Source organism: Lathamus discolor, chromosome 3, assembly GCF_037157495.1.
Source record: "Lathamus discolor isolate bLatDis1 chromosome 3, bLatDis1.hap1, whole genome shotgun sequence".
Classification (NCBI taxonomy): Eukaryota; Metazoa; Chordata; class Aves; order Psittaciformes; family Psittacidae; genus Lathamus; species Lathamus discolor.
The window spans coordinates 84,696,817-84,723,337 of record NC_088886.1 but is presented as its reverse complement, the minus strand read 5'-3'; the positions used below and the strand labels follow the sequence as shown (position 1 = coordinate 84,723,337).

The following is a 26,521-nucleotide window of genomic DNA, read 5'->3' as shown; positions in this document are numbered from 1 at the left end:
TGGTGTGTTTTATTATGGTCTGTAGACTGATGACAAGCAATGCTCTTTAATTAAAGAAGTCACAAAACCCCAGTGGCTCCTGTGGGCTGCATGACTGGCTTTTCATGTCAGTGCACGGGAGAGCCTTCCACGCCTTGAAGTTTGTTCTGCAGTTCTTTCAGGAGAAACTTTGGCAAGTTTTCTCTCTTAGGATCGGTACATTCAGACTATGGCGTTCTACAGATAGCCTCTACCTTTAAATATCAAAATATTCAGAAACCTTGTTTAAATATATCTGTTGCATTTTTATTTGCGGATAAGGTCACTGGCAGTCCAGCTCTCAAGATACATACTGATAATTTTCTGTAAGTTCAGCCATGTGAAATAGGCAGACTTTAAATCCCTTGATTCCAGTGCTCTTTGGAGATGAAAGGTATACTTTGCAGTCCTTTCCCTGGAGTTGCTTTCCTTTACAAACATCCACAAATATCCGATAGCAAGAAAAGCTGTAGAGTGGCCATGGTAGCTTGAAGTTTTGCTTGTTTCATGTGAAGACTGTGGCTCAAACTTTTAGAAACACTTTAGTAATTATTTATTGGACTAAAATTCAGTAAATAGTTTTTGAAATGTGTTAAAATTGCTGCAGAGTATGGCTGGGTGGCTTTGACGACTTTTGGGATTGTTAAAGAAACCCTTTGAAATAGGAGTGGCTAAAGAAAGAGCTGCTATGAAGTTTGTTAGTACGTATCTTTTTTGAAAGGCTTGAAATGCAGGATTTCCAGACTGAGTTTTCCCCTCTTGCCTTTTTTTCGCTGAATTGTTGCAAGTCTAATTCTGTATCTCAAATAGTTTGGTAGTCTGACTGAATTTGCTGGTAGGAGGGCAAGGGCGTGCAAAGCAGTTACGTTAGCTTGTATTTTAACACTTGCTAGTCACACAGAATTCGTGGTCTTGCTCATATAGCTCCTTTGCTGAAGAGAAGTCTTATTTGATTTTTTAAGAGGAATTTACCATGTGTCTTTTGAAATTACACCTCTTATGTCCCTGAATAAACTGTCAAATTGACAAAAAGTTTTCCATATTCCTCTTCTGGATTAACAGCTTGGGAGTCGTTTTAATAAAGTAAAGCTAAGTGCAGATTATGTCAAGTTATTATTTCACTTTTAGTCATGTAAATACAGCTACTGTATAAGGTTGGGGAAAGAAAGGCAGCAGAAGGTGGGGAGAGCAGCAGAGTTGATCCAGAGATGATTCCAGTAACAGAGACAGCTGGCAGATCTGGAAATCCCCTGTTTTAAACACACTGCAGGGTAGTAGGTAAAATAGTGTGAAAAGTGTGTGCCTGGTGCCAGCGCGGTTCACGTCCTGAGCCGCAGTCACAGGTCTGTAGCGCTGGCTTAAAGTCATTGTCAAATCTGCCTGTGCAGCTCCCCCCCTCGCCTCATTTGCATATTAGCTTGAAAAGAAAATCTCCCTGGCAAAAAGTGCTCGGATGAGAAAAAGAGTTACTTTTCTGGATACTTGTGGGAGATTCCTACCCAGCTCAGTTGGAAGCGTTCTGTTTACACACAGCGTGGAGCAGGAAAAAAGCTGCAAAGTTTCTCAGCTGTGGGATTTGGGTTATGCCTCTGAGAACAAAGAGGAAGCAGCCATGTTAGCATTACTGAAGGCAAAGCCAATCTTGCATTTAACTGCATGGTGGTAGAGGGCAGTGTAATTCCCTGATTTATTCTATAGACTATCTCAAATGCTTTGTGTCTGTTCTCATTTCACCAACAGAATCCAGAAGGAGCTAGCTGAAATAACCCTTGATCCTCCTCCTAACTGCAGGTATGTAACGGCTTCTTAAATTGTGGACGGTGGTAGGAGATTAATGTACTCAGGCTAACAAATGGGAAACTCAGTGTTCACGGCCAGTGGCTGTTAGACAAAAAATTGTGTGCAGCAGATGGAGCAAGCATAGGGAACCTTTGATACTGAAGTTTGCTGTTTTGTCTGTGTGTTGGAGGTGTAATGGTTAGTGATTGATGTACACAGTAAAGTGTATTCAGTTTGTTTTTCGTAGCTTGTCACTGCCTTTGTGAAACATTAATTTATATGAACTTCAGAATACCCTGAAGCTTTCAACTTAATGTCTGCATGTAGTTTGAACTGGCTTTTTGAATGCCAGGTTTATAGAGTTATCACTTCATTCTGAAGTAAGGGTAAAGAACCGTGTGTGATTTTTATATACTTCGTGTGTTGCTTAGCAGTTAGATAAACTAAAGCATTGCCTTTAAATTTACGTGTCTGTCGGTCAAAGTGGTAGTCTCTTAATAAAGACTATTTTTAAGGAAGTTCTCAACTTGGGAGATGTTTCTGTTGGGTTTTAGGGAATGAAATTGTAAGCTTGGAAGATTGAGTGCTAGATAAAGTGTCGGTAACCGGAGCTCGTGATCTATAGGAAAGTTAAATGGTAGCATAGCTAGCTAATTTCTTTATATCTTTTGCACGTTTTACTGTTGTTTAAGGGATGCATAAAAGTTCTCATTAGCTGTGAGCGTGCGGTGTTGGGATTTGCAGTATAGCTGTTGTTTTCATTTGATGCATCTTGCTAAGATTTCTGACTGCAAGGTATCTTGAGATTAATAGCTCCTGTGTAACAGTGAGCCCTGTACATGTGTAAAAAATGCTGGAAATGCTTTCTCATTTTATGTTGGAGTAGTTTGGCTTTCTGAATAGTTGGAAAAGTTTGCTGCAGGTTTTGCAGCAAGAATTGAGTAAGATGTCAGTTGTTCTTGTGTCTGACTAGTCCGTGAACGCAGGGACTAACCAGAGCTGTGTTTTATTGAATTTGTGGTAAAGATGTCTTACCCTGAGGTCTGTGCTGTAGATTGCCTGTGGCTGTCTGATGTATTTGCATGCAGGGTCAGGGGTTCTACCTCTTCAATAGAGCCAAATGCCTGTTGGGTTTATTTGCTGATTTTTCTCCTTGGGGAAGTGGGAGGTATTTTGTTTTTAAATAGCTGTTTTAATGACTTTTAATAAATTAATGGAATCTAGTTCTGTTTTGGTCATGCACTTTATACTTGGACCCTCAAGGAGGGGGCATGGTAGGAGTGAAAATATTTAAATGAAATAGAACACCAACACTTTGCCTTATAGTTGCTAAAAAGGTTAATTATAGCAGTTTTGGGTACAGCAAGTTGCAGCTCGGTTTTTCGAAAGAGAAGCCGCCCCTCTCAAACTCTCCATTACCATCTGATATTTAGCTCTCTAGGAAAGCATGTTCCTCTCATATTATCACAAGAGTATTGCAGGGAGTTTTTCTTGTGAGCTGGTACTACCAGATGCCCAGAGATGCTGTTGAGAATGATGAAAACCCCCCAATGTGCCTAAAATTACTCGCATTTCTCTCCTACAGAGCGTAGGGGAAAGGATTTTTTTTTTTTTTGCCAGTGAGGAGGTCAGTGCTCCTGTTCCCATAAGTATTTTTTAAGAAGAATTTAGTCCTTTTGCTCAGTAACAGCTGTATGATGAATGCATTTTTACTTTTTGCAAAATAAAAGGTATTTACAATACCTATTGGCTTCTGTAACAAAAATTCTGGGTTTTCACGATGAGCAGTTTAAAGAGAGTTTCAGTGCCTGAAGGATTACTGTTACATTGGAACTGACTTGTTAGAAGGAGCCTTTCTGGTATCAGGAGGTAAATGCAGCTGTGTGTTATGTGCAGAGCAGTTGAAGGTTGTAGAGCACTTTCTTACAGGGTGTAGTAGCACAGATTAGGGAACAGACTGACACAGCAAGCATATGACACCTCTTCATTGCTCATCGTGCAACAAGCAGCAGAACGCTACATCTTAGATTTCTTGTAAAAGAAAAAGAATTTGTAAAAAAATATTTAAAAGCCTGTATAACTTGGACACATTCATGTGTGCTTTAGCAATAAAAACCCTTGTGTCATAAATTCTCCCAAAGAGATTTCTTCTTGTGGGCTTGTTTCTCCTCCAGTTCTAGAGCACACCCTTATCATTTGCAGTCCACATGTTGCATGCTTCACAAGAATGCAGCTGCCAGCTGATGCTCTTGGAGGTTGATGGTCCTTCTGGTTACTCAGTTACATAAGTGATAAAAAATTACCAATATTTAAAATATGATAATAGCACATGTAAGACATTAAATGTTACTTTAACAGGATACAGTAAAAATACTGAATACTGTTGGACTCTCCCATATCATGTTAAACACTGATGGCTGCTGCCAGTTCTCACCTGCTGGTGTGACTGCATGTGGAGTTGCTCTGTTGGAGTGATCTGAGGCTGATTTAGCTATTTAAAAATGACACCGACTGGCTGCACTGTGGTTCTCATGCAAAAGAGGTGTAGGTTTCCTCAGCACTTACATTTCCCACAGTCGCATGTGTTGCTATAACATTTGTCTTATAAAAATGCCAGAGCCCCAAGAAAGCTCCGTTTCTGGGTGTGCTGAGCAGACCTGGGCTGCACATTAGCTTCTATTTTAGGCACTGGGGTAGCAGAATGACAGGCACAGTGGAAATGTGTAAAAAGCAGGTTTTTGCTTGCTTGTCTCAACGGTTGAGATTGATTTCTGATTCTGTTAACTGGACAATGAACTGTTAGAAAAATCATGTTATGCATCATGTTGTCATGTTTGTGAGCAGTGAATACAAGCTGCATCTTGGGGGTACCAAGTATAAAACTTAATAACTTTACGCTGCTAGCTCTCCTCCTTAACATACAGTAATTCCTGTGATTTTTATGTGATTTCAAAGATAGAACGTTGAAAACAGTAAAATTGGATATGGTCTTAAGCCACTAAAGATGTTGGAAGGAAACTACATATTGTTTGTGCCTCGTATTTTCTTCTGTCCAAGAGAAGAGCTTGAAGTGAGTCAGTTACTGTCCAACACACACTGTAGCACTAGGACAGATAGGTAAACTGAGGACGCAGGTATCTGATCCTGTTTTTTCTTGCTTTTGCTGGCTTAACTCAAAGCGTGCTACTTGGTGCAGTGTGCTGTATTTAATTTCTTTTGTGCTTTTAATAGCATAAAGCAAAGCTAAAAAGGTCTTGGCCCTATTGCTCCTAGGCAGCTCAGTTTCAAACCATGGCCAAGCACTTACACTTCAAGGTGTGGAAGGGTGCCAAACCCCACTGTTACACATTCTCAGGAAAATGCTCCAGAAATCTTGCACGTAATGCGTGGTAAATCTGGGCTGCAGAGATGCTGTTAAATAGGTTTGACATATCTGAAATGACCATTTTCAGTTCACAGCATAAATCTGTTCAGATCAGAGATCACTGTTCCGTAGTTAAGGTTATATCTGAGGCTGCTGTTCTGACCTGCCCAACGTGGAGGCTGCAGCTCAGGTGGAGCAGGGCAGAGCCGGCTCCGATGCTCCTTGTGTTTCCTGGCTTTTAGGGCTGGCACGAATGAGGCCATTCCCAGGGGTACAGTGATTTATAGCAGCTTCCTTTAGCTGTTCTTGGCTGCCCTGCTGATCCACAATAGCAAAAAAAAATGTATTCCCAGTCTTTTTCTCACCACTCCTCATTTCCATTCCAAAATTAATCAGTGTTCATCTTCATGGGAAAGTTTTTAAAGTTCAACCCAGTATTAAGTAAATTTAGTAACACCCGTGCCAGCTTAGTTTATAGTTTACAACCCATTTTACAACAAATCCATTTTGGTATAAACTTTGCAGGAAATCAAAGCAAACACCAAAATCAGTGTATCCACTCAGAGCTTAATTCATATGGTTTAAAAAGAGGTGAGCTAAGATACTGCATCTTTCCCATACAAGTGGCAGAATTTAGCACTTTGTAATCTGTTCTGTCAGTTTGCTCTAATCTTTTCTGTTTGTTAAATTAAAGATCAGACATCAGAAAGCAGCTGGTTAAAAAAAAAGAAATAAGGAAAAGGAAAAGAAGAAAGGCCAGATGAAACATGTGCCTTAGAGCATTGGTCAGAGAGACAGCTTTCCTCCTTCACAGCTGCTGGGAAACGGGAATTCTTACCAAGGGAGAGGTGCTTGGATCATCCCAGAGGCTCCCTGCTTTGCCTCATGCTCTAGCTAGTGAGTGCCTGGCCTGATAGCTCTGTTGAAAAGATTTTCCTTAACAGGGATTACTGTCTCGATTGCTGTTTATTTTCAGGCCTTGTATGCTGATATGTACTAGTGTGATTCTTTGAGCAGTACTACAGAAGGAAGCAGTTGATGGTTTTGCTGTTTGTAGCATTTCCTAGGCTCACAAGTAGGTTGATAATTTATGAGTGGTTCATTTTAAAATTACTTATTTTAAAATAACACTCTGAAGTATGTGTACTGAGTACAATGGGAGCAAGACATGTAGGGGGTTTGTTTTAATACAGGATTCTTCTGCTTCCTAAGGACTGCATTTGTCCCTTTCATTACTGCCACATCTTGGGCTAATTCTATGCTGTAGAGTGTTGCCAGCCCAACCCCACAGTCTGGAGTTTAACACAAAGAAAAATGCCTGCAAAACCCTGGCAGACGAATGCTATTACTGGTTTAGTTATGGACCCATGAATCCAGATGTTTGTAACTATCTCACTGTGGTTATTACCCCATCAGTGGGGAAGCACTGCAGCATGTATTTAAAGCAATATTGTGAAGGTGTTCTTCACACCAGCAATTTAAGCTCTTTCAGTTGAACTGTCTGAAACAATGAGGAGCAATGAACAATTGTGCCAGTGGTGCAGGCTCTTCCACGTGCAGAGGTAGCGCTGGATTTGAGCTAATGCAGGCTTATGTTAGCGAGGAAGGTGCCACAGCTAAGCTGGTGGAAGCCTTCCTTTTGTTAACATACTCTGTCTACAGTAAGGTTATAGGCAAATGTTTACTCTGCAAACAGTTGTGCCTGTTGAAGATGTTACTGCACAGCTGTGGTTTGCTCCAGTTCTGCCGTAGAGGTGACTACTCCAGACAGTAAGTGAAGCAGATTCATGTGATTACTCCATAGTGCTCCTTTGGGGGGGAGGGGGGGGAGGGGGATAATAATAATAATGAAAAAATCATCCAAGTATTCTTTAACGGTTTAAATAGGTGATTCAGACGAGCTCTGCTGGCTTTTTCCTCCCTCCCTTCAAAGTAGGCATTGTTCACACAAAGCATTTTGTCAGGCACACCAGGATATGAATAAGTCAATCCATTCCTTTGTCTCTCAAATGTAATAAGTTTCCATCTCTCCTTTGTCAAAGCCAGGCGTTAGTTCTGTTGCTTTTCTGAAATCAGTAGGAGGAAGAATATTCTGAATGCAGTCGAATACCAGGCCCCTATACTGTAGCAAACACATGTGCCCGAGTCTTCACATGTACTGTTGTTTTTTTTCCCAGTCAAGCTGTTGACGTTTCAGATCAATGGCAGTCCCCCAGTTTTGTGTTTATTCTGTTAATTTCTTATTGGGCAAACCTCTTCATATTGCTAAATACCGAGTCTCACTGAGAGAAAAAAAGAAGATGTCAGTTTTGCTTGTTTTCACCTCCGTGGTGAAAACACCAACTGTGAATGCTAAATATTTCCCTATAGAAGGAGAAGTTGATTAAGGTATGTAAGAGACAGTGTATTAGGAGTACATGCAAAAGTGCCTCTGCTGAAGCTGTATGAGCAAAATCTGAAAAGCCTCACCCAAACTCCACTGGATAGTGTATCTTCTGATAGTTACATTGTACTTTTTTGTTGTCTGCCCAGCACTATCTCACCACCGGGTGCAATACAAGAAAGCTGAAGCTTGCAGAATGGTTTTGAGAGCACAAACCCACACGATTATTTCTCACACTTCCTTCCCTCTACAGAAGTGTGCAGTTACAAAAATATAATCAAGAAGGTTCTCAACTCCTGTGAGAACATGTTTGAAGTAGCTCTTAAGGGAGTATTGAAATACTACTTTTTAATATTGTCCAGCTCCAAACATCGTCCTGTGCTTCCTTCTAAAGCAATTCCTTCGTTGTTAGTTGCTGAATCAGTGGCTCGCAGCATTTTCTTCCATTCTGTTTTTTCACTCCCTCTTTCTTACCAGAAGAGTATAGTCTAGGTCAGAGTAGGAAGGAGTGGTGTAATTGAGCACAGCAATCCAAAGTGTGGTATTTCTGGATTTCTGTCCATTTGTAGTAACAGCCTGATTGTGCCATCTTTATGTGTGCAGAGTGGCTTTTACCTTATTTGCCACTAGTCAGTGTGCCGCTTAAGGAGGAGGGATGAAACAAATTTAGAAAGGCATCTCAGTAAAACATTGAAGTGTTAAGTAGAGCCCCAGCGCACTGTTATTTACCATGCTTTTATTACAAAGGAAAAATGCAACCGTGGCAGATTGTGTAACTCCCGAATGTTTTGAATTGGGAGAACATTTAAATTATTTTCTTTGCAGTTGAGACTAGATCGCACATCCACTAACGCAAAATGCCTCAAGTTTGGGGGGGAGGGGGTGGGGTGGGTGTGTTGTTTGTTGTGTTTTTACCTGTGCTAGTATCCACCTCTTGCAAGCTAGAAACCAAGGGTTTTTTAACCAACCCCCACCCAGTGAATTTCTCATGCAAGTAATCTTAGTGGCATAACTAAGGGTTATGCAACACAAATCACCACCTCTACTCACAGGAGTAAGTTTTCATGCTTGCAGATTTGCAGGTTAGACACTTGTGTAAGCAGTATTCACAGTGCTGTCAGACATGCTTTTAAATATCTCTGTTAGTCAAAAGGTTGTATAAATCTTACACCAGTTCTCTTCAGCATTATTGTCAAAGAGCAAAAAAAAAAAAAAAAAAAGAAAAATCATGGCTGTCTATGTACTGTAGCGTTGTAGAAATAGTTCATACACTTTTCACTCACCTACTGGTGGTAGAGAACTGAACCTCATTGTGTCTGTCTGGAAGCAATAGAAGAGCCCAAGCAGGACCAGGTTCTCAAACAATTCTTTAAGCGGTGTTGTTCAAAAAACTGTGAAAACTGCAAAGCCATGTGTCCTTAGACTTAAGGACAGATCTGCTTTTCAAATATGCATTTGTATAACTGCACAAAGGCCCCTCAGGCTCTGTGGTAAAACTGATTAAAATATGCCATGTGTGTGTGTGTGTGTATATATATATATATGTATTTCTTTTTACACTCGAACTCTGCACTGCTTACCACTGCCAGCCTGTCATACTTCGTTTGTGATAAACAGTATGTGTGTCAAGGTCTTAGCACACTGAATGCTTCCCCCTCAGACTGATTTGTCTTTGTGTATTGGTTACTGTTATTTGATTTTATCTTTACTTTTACAGAGTTAGGACACCTACTTTTAGTTCAAATTAACAAAGTGCAAGTGTAAGAGAATTATCTAAACTACATTAAACCCTTTATTTAAAATGTGTCGACTACTTCATACAAAACTGATGTCTGGTGATTTCCTGAAGCTGGTGTAACTAGGATTTGCATAGATATGGAACATTTCAAAACAGGTAGTATAGACATCATGAAAAATACCTTAAGCATGTTTTCTGAGTTCAGAGCTAAGGCAGGAGCAAGGGTATCCAGCTGCCACCTAGATCGGGATCAGGCATACCACTAAGTTAGCCAGTAGCGATGCTGTAACCTTAAAGTGATGCCTTACTTTGAGCCAGTAACTGCTAGTGATAAACGAGTCCTAGCCTGCTTGCGTTAATTTGGATTAATTCTCCCTGTGCAGAGAGTACACTATACTGTTATCTAATTCAGAACTGTGGTTGGAGCAGTTGTTAATTTTATAGCAGTTACTGTAAAACAGACTGGCCAGATCTGTCAGGAACTTGGATACAGATTTAGTCGACAGTGTTGAAACTACTGTTGTAAGCATCACTTTCAGAAGCTAAATGAGGAGAGAGATTTCCTCGAAACACCACAGTGATCTGTAGTTACCAGTGGGTCACTTTCAGGTTGGAAGAACTTGTATAGAGGGCATGTAGAGGACCATCCTGCAGTCATTAGTAATTGATGTTTTCATTATTGACATGGTCATTGGACTAGAGCATATAAATATTGCATTTGCAGGTAACAGCAGGGAGGAAGGGGTTGTAGGCACACTGGAGGACAGGACTAGAATGCAAAGTGACATGGGCAAATATAGGAAATTACCTTAAAAATAGCATGTAATTTAATAATGAGAACTGCAAGGCACAGCACTTTAGTGGCATAATCAGCTGTACAAATCCATGGGAGAAAAAAAAGAAGACTGGATGAGAAGCAGTTGTTCAGAAAAGGGGTAGCCACTCTGAGGATCTCGTGCTTTCCAGGAGTGTATAGGATAAAGCTGCAGCAAAAGAAACAAACGGAGGAGCCGTCATAATAGGGGGGTGCATTAAAAAATAAAAAGAAAAGAAATGTTGGGGACATGGTATGTAAAGCCATCCCATTCTGTTCAGTACTAGAAAAGGCCAGCTGGAGTACCTCATCCAGTGTTAGGCACAACACTACAAAGCAATGTGGGGTAGCGGAAACAATACAGGTTAGAGGAAGGAAAGAACGAAAGAGTAATCTTTGGATATAGAATTGAAGAAAGTTATTGCAAAGCAGAACAGGCAATTGTTGCTTGGTTTGCCTGGTGGTTATGGAGAGCAACTTAAATTATCGTAACGAAGACCTAATTTAGATGTGAGGAGTACCTAGCTATAAAGACAGTATGCATAAGCAGGTTGTGGATCTGCATCACCATTGGTTTTTAAGAACGAAGTTTAGACAAAAGACTGGTAGATACTTATGACACTTAGGTACTGTTAATTCTATCTTTAAGCAGGAAATGGACTAAGTGACCTCTTGAGGGCCAGTTTGATCAAGCTTTCTGTGATACCAGATTTAAATGACAGTATTAAAGGAAAGCTTATCAGGAAGTGATTTTCCCCTCATTTTAAAACTATTTGATCAGGGTTTTGTAGTATAATCATCCTGGAAAATACACAGTTTCTATGATTACAAGCAACAACAGTAACAGCAGTTACTGGGAAAGTCACTGGAAGTGCACAGGTTGTGTGCTGCTGTCAATTAAAAAAAGCAAATTACTAATTTTTCTTTTTTTTTTTTTTTTTTATGCTGATTCCCCTCCTCCCCATTTTATCTTTGTTTTCCTTTTGGGTCCAATCCTACTTTCCTTGCACGAAGTTGTCACGTGCTGCTAACTAGAAATAAGCTAACAAATGTCATAAATTCTCCAGAGGTATATCATCTTTGTGAGAAACTAATAGCACAGGTTGTGCTATAGATATTGGGTTTTGATACTTCATGTACTCTGTGCTCGGATTCTCTGCTTTTGTTCCACAGGCACCTTTAACACTGAGAGAAACAAAAGCGAGGGACATTTTTTTCCTGCTTTATTGAGGCAGTTTGTAGTAGATATGCGAGCCCTCATGCATCTGTGCACAATGCCCCAAATGGATCCAAGCACATCAGAAAAGTGTTGTATAGCATACTGCCTCTGACCATGGATCCTATCTCTAAGCACCTTCTGTAGTCAGGCCTCAGAAGATGGTAGTGAAAATGTAAGCAGCCTGGCAGGTTTCCAGCTGATGAGTTAATGCTGCTATAAACTTCAGTAGTTCCTCTCTGAGGCATGCAGAAGGGTGCCGGCACTGGGAACGCAGCCAACGAAGGCAAAGAACAGACGGCAAAGCTAAAGGCCAGCCTCAGGGAGTCACAACACGATTGTCTTTGAGGTGAGTTCCTCCCTGGCCAGAAAACCTGCATGTAGCTTCAGTGGCAGGGCTGGAAATCAGTAAGCACATTAAGGTACATGTTCAGTGTGAAGTCAGTGTGACTTGTAGATGCGTGATTAGCATAGCTTGAGCAAAGGTAGTGATGTCCAGCACTCATGCAGCTGCTCATACTACTGGGGGTACTCAGCAATGCCAGGTCAGTTCATTGAGCTTGAAGCTGCAGTGAGGCAGTTTAAGTTTGAACTCCAGTTATCACTTCACCCTAAAGCCTAGACATGGAAATCAGCAAAATACTGAAGACAGAGTAAATCAGTAGTGTCAGGTCAGGTCAGGTCACATTTTATGGGACAAATGGAAGACAAACATCAAAGAGAAATATTGGTGTTTTCCTTTCTGTGAGGGAAGGTTAGCAGCAGATTAGTAGCTATGAAATAGGAGATAATGTGAAGCTGATGGTGATTCTAGCTGTGAAGCTGCAGCTATTGTAGCAGACAATGGGCAGCCAGATTCCTCCCCCACACAGGCACCTCTTCTGACAAACAAAGGACTTGTCTACTGTGCAGTCACTGCCTGGGGTGTTCGTGCTTTAACTAGCTTTTGTCCTTCCCCCTGGTATCGCAGTATCAGACCTCATCCAGGCTTGAGGATCCACGGGACAAAGTGGTGCAGGGATGGTTAGCTGACATTGAGCTCTGTGTTATTGTTGTACATTGGTGCATATCCTAACTTGTTTGTAGGTACCTAAGGCACATCTATATCTACTTCATTATATATCAAGGGCAGAAGCTGAAATGAGACATCACAGATTTAGCGACACCCCCCTTTGCAAACACCTTGATGACCCAATGAACCAAACCCATTATGCCAAAGCCCAGTTTTGTGTTTAGAGTTTTGGACTTCAGCACCCTGGGGGGGGAAGGGGTAAAAGTTAAAAATCTGGTTTAATTTCTAGCCTTTAAAGCAAAAGCAAAGAGAGGTCTTAAGAGACTAAGGTCAACTTGTAACAAAATCTGAAACCATCACTGTATTCCTATGGAAGCTAACTAAGGAAGTGACCTAAGTTATTCAGCACAGCCTACTGCATATTAAGCATAGTCTGAGTGATTAAACGAGTTTCTTATGCAAAAGGTAGAAATACTACACAACCTAAAATTCTGCAAGTGTGATTAAGCAGTAATCACATCTGAGAGAGTGATCTTCACATAATAAACTGTCTGAAGCACAGTCTGTGGCTGTGAAAATGTTTACTTCTCTGGAGTAGATATTTTGTATGATACCCATATGAATTTTATGCAGCCAGGTAGTGCTTAGCTTCACATTCTTCTTCCTCCACAGAGTGCTGGGATTCCTGGGCTAGTCTGAAGCCAGAATTCCAGCTGGTATACTTACTTATACCAGAGCAAACACACCATAACTTAGTTTTTTAAAAAAGAAACCTGTTACTAAAAAAAAGAACGTCACCAAAACAGTGCAGTGAAGAGAGCGGTGATTTGTTTGATAATATACAGTACCAAATTTTAAATGGATCAATAGATGCAGAAATCAATTACTTTCTACATTATCTGAGAACAAATATGGCAAAAGCGTTTTTCTTTTAGTGTGTTTTTATTGACTGTTTATTTTTCATGGTAATACCCCAGACTAGCTTTTTTTTTTAAAGTCTTTAGTTTTTGTTAAGCCTTCTTGGGTATTTTTTTGTCTTAGGAATAGAAGAAGCAAAGTAATTTCTTATCAGTTGGAAGGCAAGCTAACAGTTAGGATCGTGGGTACTAAAGCAACCACTGTAGGCTGAGTGGTTCTCTTAGATATAAAGGTCATTCTGGGCAAAGTTCCCTAAGTGTGCTTTCCTAGAAATTAGTGAAGGTGGGGTCAGGGATGGGGTAAATAGAGATGTGAGCTGCAGTGATCAGATAAATGTTTTGTAACCAATTTATCTTCTTTCTGTACAAAAACCAAGCTCTGTAAGAATATGCCACGAGTCAGGCTTTGGTACTTCTCATCTGGGCAGAAGGAACTGGGAACTGTTACTTCCTGTGAATTGCACTTGTCTTTTGTGTGATTTTTCTGTGCTTTGCATACAATGTCTAAATAAAGCTAGAAATAGCTATTTGTTGAAGGTCTGATAAACTTAATTTGGCCTGGCATTGTGTGATGGTGATCCTTAGATGGTGATCTGTCTGCTTTAATGGAAGTGGAGAGGAGGAGCTGGTTCTGCAAGTTGATGCCGAGGTATAACAGAACCTGTGAGAAGTTTCGAGCTTTTTGTGTGGAACTATGAGATTACTACAGCTTCAGTGCTATTACTAAATACATAAAGCTGTTTTCAGTAGTAGGTTCTTTAAAAAGGTGTTAGAAAGCTGAGAGGAAAAAAACCCAGTTTGGGTTTTGGTTTTTGTTTTCTTTTAACAGTTAAAAGGGTTGCTTTGCTGCTTTATGCGCTCTCTGTAGGTGGTTGCTGGCTAGAGAGATGGAAAAGGTTTCTTTTGCTTTAGCTAACCTTCATCTTTAGCCTTCTATCCCTTCAGACACAACCAGTGAGAAATCATATTACTGTTGGTTTGTTAATACAGTTCTCCAGTGTTTTCAGATTCTCCTTAAAGTTTCTTTCTGTCCCTTTCCCAAGGGGAATTGGTGGTTGCAACAAACTGTCTGGTGTATGGGTTGTGAAGGTTTTCTGGCTCAGTGCTTTATTTCAGGTGGTGGGTGCAGAGAAGCCTTGTGGGGCACACTGGTGCTGTGTACCAGCCACATCCCAGTCTCCGTGGCCAGGTCTGTCACTGCTCTCCAGCCTAATTCAAATGCTGGAGAAGCCAGTCAAAATGTGAATTTTTTTGTTAAATCTTCACAGCAGCACCTGCTTTGCATGGAATGGTGTTAATTTTGTACCTGGTATGCTCGTATCTGGACTGATGCTTTATGACAGAGTTAAAGCACATGAAGGACTGAGTTGGGGAGGAGAGTTGTGGAATGAGTCAAAGCCAGTGTTTGCTGGCTCCTTCTGTTAGGTGTTCACTAGTGAACAGGTATGGGCTGACATTTTAAGTCAACACTGTTCTTTTACTAGAAAATTACAAATTCCCTGGATCCTCATCCAATCTAAGCATGGCGGGGGGAGTTCTGTAGTCTGAGGCAGTCAAAGCTCTGCTAGTCTAGAAATCATAAGCCAGAATTAATCTGTCCTTGCACATAGTTAAGCTGTATGTAACATTGGAAAAATACATCTTTGAACTTGGGATGCAGCTTTCTGGATTTCTTGGCTGCTTAGTTTACATGGTTGTGAGCATGTCACATTGTTGAGCTCCCTGGCACGGCACTGCCCGCTGAAATAGCTCAAGTCCCAACAGGGTGGTAGGGCTGTGCGCTGGCAGCTCCTTCCCCTCTGAAGGGTACCAGTACCTTCTGCAGGCAGCTTAAGTACAGGATTGTGCCATTCAGTGAATGAATGTGACTCCTCATCCTGCTGGATGCTCTTTAGCCATTTGCATCTCTGAATTGCTCTTGTGTACTGGTCTGTGTTGTTAGCTGAGGAGCAGGCTGTGCTTGATATTTGTGCTGTAAGTGGCTACAGCCCACTTTTGAATCAGGCAGAACTGTAAGAGAGATTTTGGCAACTCTCTGTTTTCTGGCAAATGCAAATTTGGTGTGTTTAACTTTTCTTTACTCCTGTATTCAGATTCTGACTTTTGAAGAGTAAATGCAAATAAAGTATCTTATCTGAACTGTCAAACTCAGCTGTGCTTGCACTCTTCTTTTGTTATTAAACATGGGAGCAAGGAGACAGGAGGGGCAGCGAATTTACCTCTTCCTACACCTGAGATAAGCTGGATTCCTCCCTTCTAAAATCCTCCATCCAGGCTGGGCAGCTTTCTAGTAAAGATGAGATGTGTTCACCAGTGTGATAGCTGGTTTCAGGAGGTGGGAAGATGAGTGCTGTTTGAAAAATGCTGCTACACCAATAGAAATACCACTTTGGTTGTCCACTTCTTGAAAGTGTGTGAAGAAGAACAGGTAGTGACAAGAGACTGTATTGCCCCAGGTCTTAGTGCAAATCCGTTTATACCCAGAAGCGTTCCAGGTTTGTTAACTGTGGAAGAGCAATTGACTTTGGAAGCCTGAAGGAAAAAGAAAGGTAACACTGAATTGTGCAGTGAGCAGTACATGCAGTGCACTGAATGTTATTTCTGAAAGTAATTCTGTTGATCTTCTTCTGAAGTCAGTCGCTGATCACAAAATTGAGGGATTTTCTGGTTAGTTTTGAAGTAGATGCATGTTATTAGCAAAGTATGCCTGACAAGCAGCGTCCATGAGATGCTGTGCTGCATCTGCTTGTGCTTTCCATATGCAACATCTCTGGTTGGTACAAAGTCAGCTGGCAGAGTGCAAAGCACCATGAGTCATCCTGGCACTGCTGGAGTGTGTCACTACAGTCTCTAAGCTAGGTGCAGCCAGGACCTTGGCTTTTATCAGGTCTGTATGCAGAACAGAACAGAGGAACACACCTTTGTGCTCTTCTCTCCTAGGCTAGGTGTATGAACTGCAGTACCTTGGGTGTTTGAAATTCCACCAGCTACACATGGTCCCAAGAAGCTGAAACCTCTGTTAGGAGCAAATGTGGGTTTGGGGCAATCCAGCTCTGCTCCAGAGCCAGCAGCACCAGCCAAGAGCATGTCTTTCTTCCAGCAAGAAGCAGTGGTAGCTCAGCATGCTAGTGGTGTAGCCATGCTTTGCTTGTAGCCATGACTCACAATGACTGTGCTAATGAGTACTGTCCCTCTTGGTCTGTCAGTTAGTAGTTTCTTGCTTTTGTTTTCTCATCTCTGAAGTTTTAGTGTTGGAGTCTGGATTGCCACTGGAATAGGAATTTGGGGAAAAATATCTTCCCAAGTGGAGTTTGAAAGATACAAGCTTTCCTGTAAAACCTTCGTGTTCTCATTTTTGGTATCTCAGTGAGTTGTTCCTGGTATTATTAATTCTTCTGGCAGGTGGAGTTAATTTATTTGTGTATTAGTCTTCATGCTGCTGGATGAATTATAGATTTAATTACGGTCCAGGTGCTCAGAGCTTTGTTGTTCTTCTAAATGTGAAATATAAAGAAAAAATAAGTCTGAGTAATATTTTGGCTTGTTGAGTAAATGTAAACATCAGAAAACCGTGCCAGAGTATAAATAAAGAGAGGATTTACTCTGCAGAGAATGTTATTATCTACTCCGGGGTATTCTGCTTTGTGGGGTGGATTAGTGCACTGCATTATACTGAGACGCACCTTTTTACAGCTACTACTTGTGCAGCAAAAGATAAAAAGCTTTTACCTACAATTCCTTGTATTTTCAGACAAAGTTTCTTTTGCAATTGCAGCTGATTACTAGTGGCCAAAGGTTGAATGGAGTTAACATAGCCTTAACAAGAAACACTCCCTGATTCCCTGGTAGGTGTGAGTAAGCTACCTACTTGTAGTATTCCTCTTCATCTGTGTTACTAGATCTTTCCTTTTCTGTCCGGCACAGTGTTATTCACAGTCCTCAAACAGTCTCATGCTGCAAAGCTATTTATTTATGTTTGTTTGTTTCTTGTCCTAAAACAGTTTTCCATCATACTTCCCCTTAACCTATATGAATATTTACTTTTTGGATTACATTTAATTCCATGAGAGCTTTTTTCATAACTGGCTGTTCACGGTCAGGCCCGAATAAAAAAATCCATGAAAAAATTCTTTTCTTTTGTGAAGTGTCATAGGATAGCTAGGGAAGGGGCAAGTGTATGAGCTATGTTAATTAACTGGGACTTACTTCCCTTCATTCCTCTTTGTTTTCTATGTTCTTAATTAGTGTCTTTCTGGTTTGTGGCCCTGAGTCAGAGAAAGCACACCATACTTTCCCACCTTTTCCAGGAAAACGTGTGTGTGTTTAAATGGTTTTCTGAAGGGAGTGTGAATTAGCCCTTGAAGCTGCCACTAAACATCACTTGGCAGAGCCTGTGAAATAATGTACCTGTGTGTCTGCTGCAATATTGGGCACAAAAAAATACAAAGACTAGGCTTCTTTAGTATATTTCACCATTATAATATGCCATTTATACATGCAGTAGTATGAAGTTTTTAGATGAAAATTGACTAATTTATTCTTGAAATTGTCCCCCTTTGCTCCTTTTAATTTGGGGATCAGAAAAATTCATACCTTGATTTCATTTTTCTTCTTAGGGCTGCTGTTCCTCAGACAGAAGTAACATATTTGATGCATCTCCTGAGGAAGCAGCCAAAAGTTCATGTTCTGTCCTCATCTTTAAGCTTTTTCATTTCCTTTACTGACACTTAATGAAGTTACTAGCACAGCCATTAAAGATAATTCTGTAAAAGTAGATTATGTAATTATTACAGTTGTATTGGGTTTAGTATGAAGTCGAGCCTTGATGCTGATTCTTCTTTTTGGCCCAATATGGCAATGCCAGTTTGCCCTGGTTGTTAGCTGTGAATGAAGTGTGTGCTTGGCGTTTGAATCTGAGGTGGGTAAGGAATTTGCTCTGGGGAAATCAGCATGTTTTAGAGCACTTGGATAATTGATATGAGGTAAGAAATGCGATTAAATGGAAGAAACCCCTTCTCAATATCTCTGTATTTTTCCCTTTTTCTTTGGTGCTCAGTGCTGCGGATTGTTGCCAAAAGTTTTGATGGTATTACTGGATTTGATTCTGGTTTGTTGGTGTTGATGTTATGAAGAGCTGTGCAACTGACTTCTTGGTATCACTAATGCTAGTGGGCCTAAAAGTGGATTCTTGTAATTTTTATAAGCTCTGTTGGTACACTGCAAGTTTTGGTTAGGGATGGTGCACATGTGCAATTTCTTTATTTGGATGCATCTTTAATGTGGTTAAGTTTAGAATAAGATTAGGTAAAGTCTTGATAGGGATTTTCCTGCTACAGAGCCTTAATTTAGCTGCTCTTTTATATAAGCATAATTTTAGATCATGAAGTACCTGCACTTTGTGGGAGGTTAGTGAATGAATGGACTGAGGGCTGACAATGTATAGGCTTTCAAGTCCTTTATTCAAGAAGGAAATGCAGCTGGTGTCAGCATGCTAATTTGGTGGCCTGCGTTTATAGGAGGCTTTGTGTAGCTGCTGGGCTTTGTGTTAAAACCGTGTCTTCATTTGGTACATTTGTTCGTTTGTTGTGTCCTTAGGTTACTTAATAAAACATGTAGTGAAACACTAGAAAAGCTCCCGGACTTTGTCTTCCAAACAGCTATTGCTGTAAGTGTTGAGGTTCTTCATATCTTAAACAAAACAGCCTTCTTTACAGCAGAAGTGTGATTCTGAAGGGTTATTTACTCTTCATGTGTTGCTGTATATTTTTATCTTGAAACTGAATAATATAGATTGGGGCTTTTCCCAGTGTTGAAAGTCAAATCGAGTGCACTGTAATTTCTGGAGATAAGAATGCTACTATATAAAAACCTTATTAATGTAAAAAACATGCAGGAAGCAATTCAAGACAGTGCCTCAGATTCCCGTTGTGTCTAAAACTGACAGCCTTTGTGGGCTTCACACATGTATTTTTGTGTCTGGTTGTATATAACTGCTTACAGTGGCACAGTGCATTAAACAAGGCTGGCTTTGCACCACTGAATTGTAATCAGTCCGATCTCATTACTGCTCCTAAATCTTGGTTCGCTGTAAGCGCACTGTAGATGCTCCCTGCTTAGTGCTCAGGAACTCTTTCCTTGGAAATTGTGTGCCTTTTTAATGTGTCATGGCTCAATTATCACATTTGGTTTTGGCTGCCAAAATAGCCATATATATTGTCTAGCAAGTGACAGCCTGGGCCTTTATCTCTTCCTGGCTGTTTGCCAGCTGTTTAATTGCAGCCCTGTGTTTGCTGTGTGTCACATCTTATGGTGGTCTATTATACCCAGCTAAAACAATATTTTGAAAATGTTTCAAATGTAAACTAATTCTGTGAGACTTTACATCCTGTTATTTACATGATTTGCTGAGGATGTAATGGAGGTCATTTTTTCCCCTACAAATACGAACATTTGTACCTCCAGTCATCTCGTGAATTTCCAGGGCAGGCGGAAGACAAGACTGGGATGCAAACATGCTCTCTTGTCCCTTTGAGAGACATAATTAAAGCTGTACACTTTTCCATGTAATTTTTCATTTGTGTTTTCCAAGGCATTTTTAAAGCCAAATATTCTCTTTGTTTTTCCCTTCAGAAAAGAGCAAGCTTACACAAACTGGGCTGTGATCTCAGTGGGAGTAGCAAAGCCTATAGGCCATATTTCTGCTCAAACAGATACTTGGGGTGAAGACAGTGTTGAGTTTTGAGTGAATGGTGTCTTAGAAAGGCAGAGAATGATGCAGGCAATACATTTGGTTTCACAGCCGCCTGCTTTCTATCAGGAAAGACTTAAGGCTCCTCTTCTTCATGGCAGAGCTGAACTGCTGATTTGTGTCCTACAGCCCCACACCGCCCAGGGGATGGATAGAGCTATGCAGTGTGAAACCAGAATATTAGAGGGCTAACCACTCCGCTGCGCTTCAGTGTGCAGGGAATCCTTGCACTAAGTATGAATCCAGTTTTCCCTGCTCCTCTTTGTACAGCTTTTAATCTCTTGCTCATTCTCTCTGAAGAGCATATGTCTTGGACAGTTTCAGCTGCTGGGTGAGATTCCTATCTGGTGCAAACTGCTTTAGCTTTGAAAGCAATTAATGTACACTAGCTAAGGTTTCTGGCTATGTAGATTTTTTTGGCAGAAACTTTGCTTTTCCACTGCTTAAAGAGGAAGTCAGGATTTGTTCTATTGCTTGTTTAATAGGAAGAATAACTGTTTAACAAGAACGACGTGATAAAGGTCTTGGGAAACAGCTTTGCAGTTTTAGGTCAGAGGAATACAGAGCAGAAGAGAGCTTAAGAAAGATCCAATTTTTGTGCAAAACACTAGATTCATAATTAAGTAGTAAGTGTTGGCTTTTAAAAAAGGAAAGAAAAAGCTTGCCTATGGGCTGGATTAAATCTACAGGATTTTTTTCTTCTTAAGTGGAAGGGAAAATATCCCATGTAGCTTAAGCCATGTAGCATGCTGGAAGAGGCTTGATACTAAAATGGGCATTTTTTTTAGAGGAAACAAAATTGTTAAGGACACTCTTAAACCTGCTTTCTGGAAAGTGGAGTATTGTGAGCAATATACTGAAGCATGTACACATGTTTTCCCTGGTTAATCTGCTAGGAAATTTGTGGTAAACAGCCCCCCCTCATGCACACCTTTTTCAGAAGCTGACCTATTTAAGTAAGGTTATGAAGTGAGTATTAAAAGGTATTTAGGAGAGAGTTGTGCATATATACAGCTGGAGTGTGAGTGATTGTGGCAGTTCTGCTGTGCTGTCACTGCGTATCTTTTCAGGAAGTGCATCAAAATAGTGTCTAGCATTGCTTTGTTGTAGCCGAATCCACATAATTACAGGAGTTTACAATGTGACCGGTCTATCTAGTGTCAAAAAAGGCCGCTTTGTCGTGCCTGAGTTTCTGCTTGATTGAGCTCTTCCCTGGTCCATTAAGCTTTCGAGTAAGTACTGTATTTAGTGTATTTTGCATATGAGTTTCTTATGTATCTCAAATCACGTTACTTTCTAGTGAATCTGAAGACATCATCGACGTAAGTTTTGTGGTATACAGATAAAGTGGGTGCTGAAAGGTAGCCTGTCAGAGATCCTTACTGTGTATGTGCTGCCTGGTTTGATAAGGCAGGTGTACTTGAGTGCTGTTGACATGGAGGCTCTAGGCAGCCCCCTGGTGTAGATGTTTACAGGACTTGTTAAGAAGTTGTTAACTTCTGAAGAGTAGTTGTAACACTCAGTTATAGATACCATCTCATTGAAATGATGGCTTATGTGTTAGACATACTCACTGCTAGTTAATGGTGGCCTTGGGAAAGTGAAGTGCTTTTTTACCATCTGAGGTCCTGAGGTAGCCCTGGGAGTTAGATACAAGGAAGTTAAATCCCAGCAAGACTTACACAAAGCCCAGCACTGGCAACGCAGTGATGCCGCTTACTCATCATGGCTGAACACTGGGTAAAGGAGGACAAGATCAGGACAGGTCACAAGAATGCACAGCCCGTACTCCACTACAGACTGATGGAGCCCTGAATGTTGAAAAAATGAAGTATTGATCAAACAAAGAAAACGGTGGCAAAGAGGGGTGAGAAAAGGTACCTGTGCCACAATGGCACTGTTGAAAGGCACAATGCGGTGCAGCCAAAACACAGAGCCCAGTGACACCTGGGATGAGTGTGAACTTCCACACACCGGGTTCCTCTTCCTCCTGCAATTCCTGTTTCACAGGCTGCTTTTGTTCTCAGTTTCTGACTTTCTGCATCTTGTCTTTCCCTCTCCCATCTTCACAGCTGTGAAGTGAAAATAACTGGGGCTGAACGCTGGCTTTTTTCGGTGGGATATTTCTTGTATATTTGTAGTGACTTCCTTTGGTGATTCAAAAAGAAGAAAAATGAGATCCTCTCCAGGAACGTGCAGTGTGTGCAGGGTTAAAGCAGGCCTTGAAAAGGGACGCTTCCCTTTCTTGTCAAATTGGCTTTGGTTTCTCAGATCCATCATGCTGGAATGCAGCCCTGAAATGCCAATTTTCTTCTAAGGAGGAAGCAGAGCCAATTGATTTAAACTTCTAGTCGTGTCTGCTGGCAATTTCCACCAGAAGCTAATTACAGCTAGCAGCTATCGCCAGCAGACGACTGAGTGAGTGGTTCCACCTCTTAAAGAAGAGAGTTCAAACCTGCACAGGGTTTCTTTCCTGTTGAGGCTGTAAGGCTGGGGTATGATTTTTCAAGCAGGTATGTTACACACACCAATGGAAATCTTCAAAAACTAGCTAAATTATTTTATCATACAACTATCTGCAGCTGTTCCCCAAACTGGAAGGTAATTTATTAGGGTTTTCACTGTATCCCTGTGTCATTGCAAGACTACGTGGTGTGCATGTTTAAATTCTGATGTGATGTAAACCCAGCTTGCTTTCTGTGTTGTCAGTTCTGTGAATTACTTCAGGGTAAATAAAATGGTCCGGACTTTTGCGCTAAATTGGTGCTGTGGGTTTGAAAGTGCTCAGAGGTGCTGAGGATTTTGCACCTTCTGAAGCTGTAGTCCCACTAACAGAATTTTGCAAGAGGAAACCTTTTTTAATAGAGGATGGAGCATGATTTTTCTTTCAGCTGGTATCACTAGATGGCGTCGCCCGGTAGTCTAACAGTTGAGAGTTGGAAAATAGCTGGAATTAATGTAAATCGATGGAGTAATTAAAAAAGGCTTCAGTCTTTCAGTGTGTATGCCATAGTTATTTTTTTCTTGGGAATCGTGCTTCTAATTGTTCAAGAGAGGGCGTCTCATTGAAGTGTTACTGCTTCATGTATAGCTCTTAGGCAAGCAGTCTGCTGTAGTTTCTGCTGTGGTTCTGCCCTCACCCTTGGCTTGCTTGAAAACTTCTTGAAGTCATTTGCTGAGGGACTGAGGCTCAGCCAGACCCCATGCTGCTGTTTCATGCATGGTTCTCTCTATGCACAATTAGTCTCTTCTAATTGTTTGCTGAAATATTAGCGGAAGGACTGCTTGGAGGATGCTAGAGCAGACAGACACCAACAAAAAGCCATGCCAGCATTACTTTATGGAAAGCTCCTGGGATTCGTATTTATCTAAAGTATGATGTCCACTGTTATTACACTCAATGTGAAGCCAACAGAAGTGTTGTTTGGCGGTTATTGTGTTTGTTTATTTTGTGTTTCAAACACCATGTTGGTTTTTTTTTTTCTGGCTGGTTTCCTCTGTTCTGTTAATGGGCAGTCATGCTCCTGGCTGCAGCACTGGCATAATACCACAGTGCCTGCACACTGGTCTCTGACATGCTTTTTCCCAGGCAAGGCAAGAGGAAGCCTGCCGCATATTTAGCTGAGAGCAGAATGACATCAGGTTTCTTCAGGGAGGATGGTAAGGAGAAAGATGAGCTCAAGCAGCTTTCAGTTTAACTTCATCATCTGCCTCTTCTAAAAAGCAAGTGTGAATTTGGCATAACCTACTCCCTTTTCTTGGTTCACCAGCACTTTTAATTTAAAATCTCTTGCTTAAAATTATAGTTACTTTAAAATCCTTTCTTAACCCATTGCAGGTGTCTTTGTCAGTCTACTGAAAACTAAAGAATTGTTGTTGGCAGGCGTTGGTCTAACTCACTTGTTTGATTTCTTAGTTTAAAATTATGTTTCTTGTTAATGTCAATCAATTTGCCTGAAATTCTACATTTAGATGTAGCGAGTGTGCATACCTCTTGTTGCTGTAACACTTGTACTTACAAAGCAGTGTTTTTGAAGTTTTTATAGTAGGGTTTTAGTTGCAGGATAATGTGGCTGATTTACGTTAACAGTTTGAACACCTATAAAGCAGTATCAGATTTTGCAAAAGAGTGAGAAATAAAAAAACAAAATTAAATAAACCAAAAACTAGTAAGAGTGTACCAGAACAGATTTAGGTGGCACTAAGTGTTTACCTAAGAGATTTGAAACTATGTGCTAGACCTTATTTGAACCTCTTTCTGAACACCACTGCAGTGTATTTCTGTAGGTTAATGTGGTGCTGGGTGAAGCCTCACTTTAGAGAAATGGCAGATAAGAACTTGGGGGAGAGTAAGGTTGGTTGAGAACTGCAGCAGGATGCTTAGCAGCCTCCTCTTGTATGCCGGGGGAGTAGTATAAGAATACCACGACAGAAACTGCTTTAATCTTCTTCTACATTTCCATATGATTTTAAGTCAAAATGAACTGGAGTAGCTATGAAGTAATTAGATCACTTAGGGCTAATTTTCATCACTTTATACAGGGTAATTGATAATAAAGATACAAAATTTGGTACAAAAGAGCACTGGTGGGAGCGGTCTACATTCATTTCAACACTCCAGTCAGTGAAGTATGGAAGCATGTCCTTACCTTCCATTAAAGTCGATGGGTTTTAAGCACATGCAGAAAGTTTCCTGAGCTGGGTCAAAGGGAAGGGAGTCAGGTAAGAGCGGTCAAATGCAGAAGGAAAAGGGGAAAGCAGCGTAGTGATGGCAAGTCAGAAATCACTGTCGTGTTCAGTATTTTCACAGGAGAAAGCTCTACCTATTGGTGTGCAATGCACTGCTCCTATTTTTAACACATCTCAAATCCTCGTCTTTAAAAATGTCTGATCCACCACTGGCTCCACTGTCAGGTCAGTGCATTTGGAAAGCATAGCCTTTGGTGCCCAAGCAGGGTGAGGAGAGAGAAAGAGGGGGAAGTGGGACCTACCTGCTGTCCCCTCACCTTTGCCAACTTTCTTTTGGCAGTTTCAGGGATATGCCACTACAAGGAGTGTAGTATTTCTGCCACACCTCCATGCCAGTATGCTATTTGTAAGCAGCAAGAGGCAGAAGTGTGAAGCCAGTAGTTGTCAGGAACTGCTCACTACATTGCTGTTAGGTAGGACTCATGTTTCAGGAGCAGAAAATCGAAGTACACATTCAGTGCCAGGGCTTTTTTTGGCTGATTTTTACCTGAGGGCTGAATGCTCATCTGATCCTGTTTATTTGGGGGTATTCAGCACATAATACTAAATGTGCTTGATTTTTTTTTTATTTGCAGGTCACCTTTTAATGGAGCTGTAAAAGTAAGTGTAAACTGCACCTTCTTTGGTCACCAGTAAGTTCTGAAGGGCATAATGCTCAGGGCAGGAGTGTCTCTGGGCCCACAGGTGGGAGAAGGGTGGGCAACCCCTAGCAGTGAGAGGGCTGAAAGTTAACAGGGGCTTATGTTCATTTGGGATGTCTGTTTGTACAGGCCTCCTCAACACTGCAAATACCTTTTTCTTTTCTTTTCTTGGGATACTTGTAAAGGGGACTCTGTTGTGCTAATCCTAACACAGCCTAACACAAAACACATTCACAAGGACAGGTTTTGTTCTAAAGAGTTTACCCACTATAGCTAATGATTCTCCTGCTTGGTTGAAAAAGAGGGCTGGATGGCTCGTCTTGATGACCTTAAAGTCAGACATAATTAGGAAATACAGCTCAGGCTGTTATCCAGCATAGGGAGGTAGCGCTTACCCCTTTCAGAGTGTCTTACAGGGGATCTTGGTCCTTGGTAGAAACTGATTAAGTGCATTTTCCACATAGCGTGGGCAACTCCTGGTTGCCCTGGTCCCTGTCTGTGATAAAAAAGTGTGATCTGGGTGGACTTTGCACATACACCAGAGATGCAGGTGTAAGCCAGATGAAGCAGTCAGAGATCTCAAAACTCTTTTCCTGATTTGCAGCTGTGGAATTCATTAGCAATGCACATAAATGGGCAATGACCCAGATAGGGGGGAGCAGTACCCTGCAAAGGCTTTGGGCTGTAATCTGAGAGGGAGGTGGAGTAAAAAGTCAGATCTGGAATCAGTGTCTTTCTGAGCTGATCTGTTGCAGTAGTTTATAACCCCTAGCAACTGCTGCTGTAGATCCTCCTCATTCACTCCCTTCCATGGCAGCTCCTGTTCGAATAGACAATGTCTGCATATCCGTGGTGACAGGAGGAGATGAGCCTTGGGGTGCTTCACCCCAGAAGATCGGTCCCTTTCAGCCCCCAGGAAGGAATGGGCAGTGTGTGGAGATGGCCACCCAATGGCAGTGCTCTGTGTGTCTGTCCTCCTATCCGTGGCTGAGATGCCGGCTGGGTGCTCAGCAGCGCTGTCCTCTACAGCTGTGATCTGAAATCAGGATTTCTCATTTTCACAGGAAATTTTGTATGTTTATTTTAAGCCACCACCTTTTTGGGACACCCCCCCCCCCCCAACTGTTTGACTGTGGTGTTTC

General features: G+C 41.2%; 1 protein-coding gene across 1 annotated transcript in view; it reads left to right on the top strand.

Moving 5' to 3' along the window:
- UBE2E3 (ubiquitin conjugating enzyme E2 E3) overlaps positions 1 to 26,521 on the top strand; it is a 56,756-nt gene that overhangs the window by 2,026 nt on the left and 28,209 nt on the right. Inside the window, exon 3 of the mRNA XM_065670198.1 lies at positions 1,759 to 1,809. Within this exon, the coding sequence (XP_065526270.1) occupies positions 1,759 to 1,809 (51 nt within the window). The remainder of the gene's footprint in view (positions 1 to 1,758; positions 1,810 to 26,521) is intronic.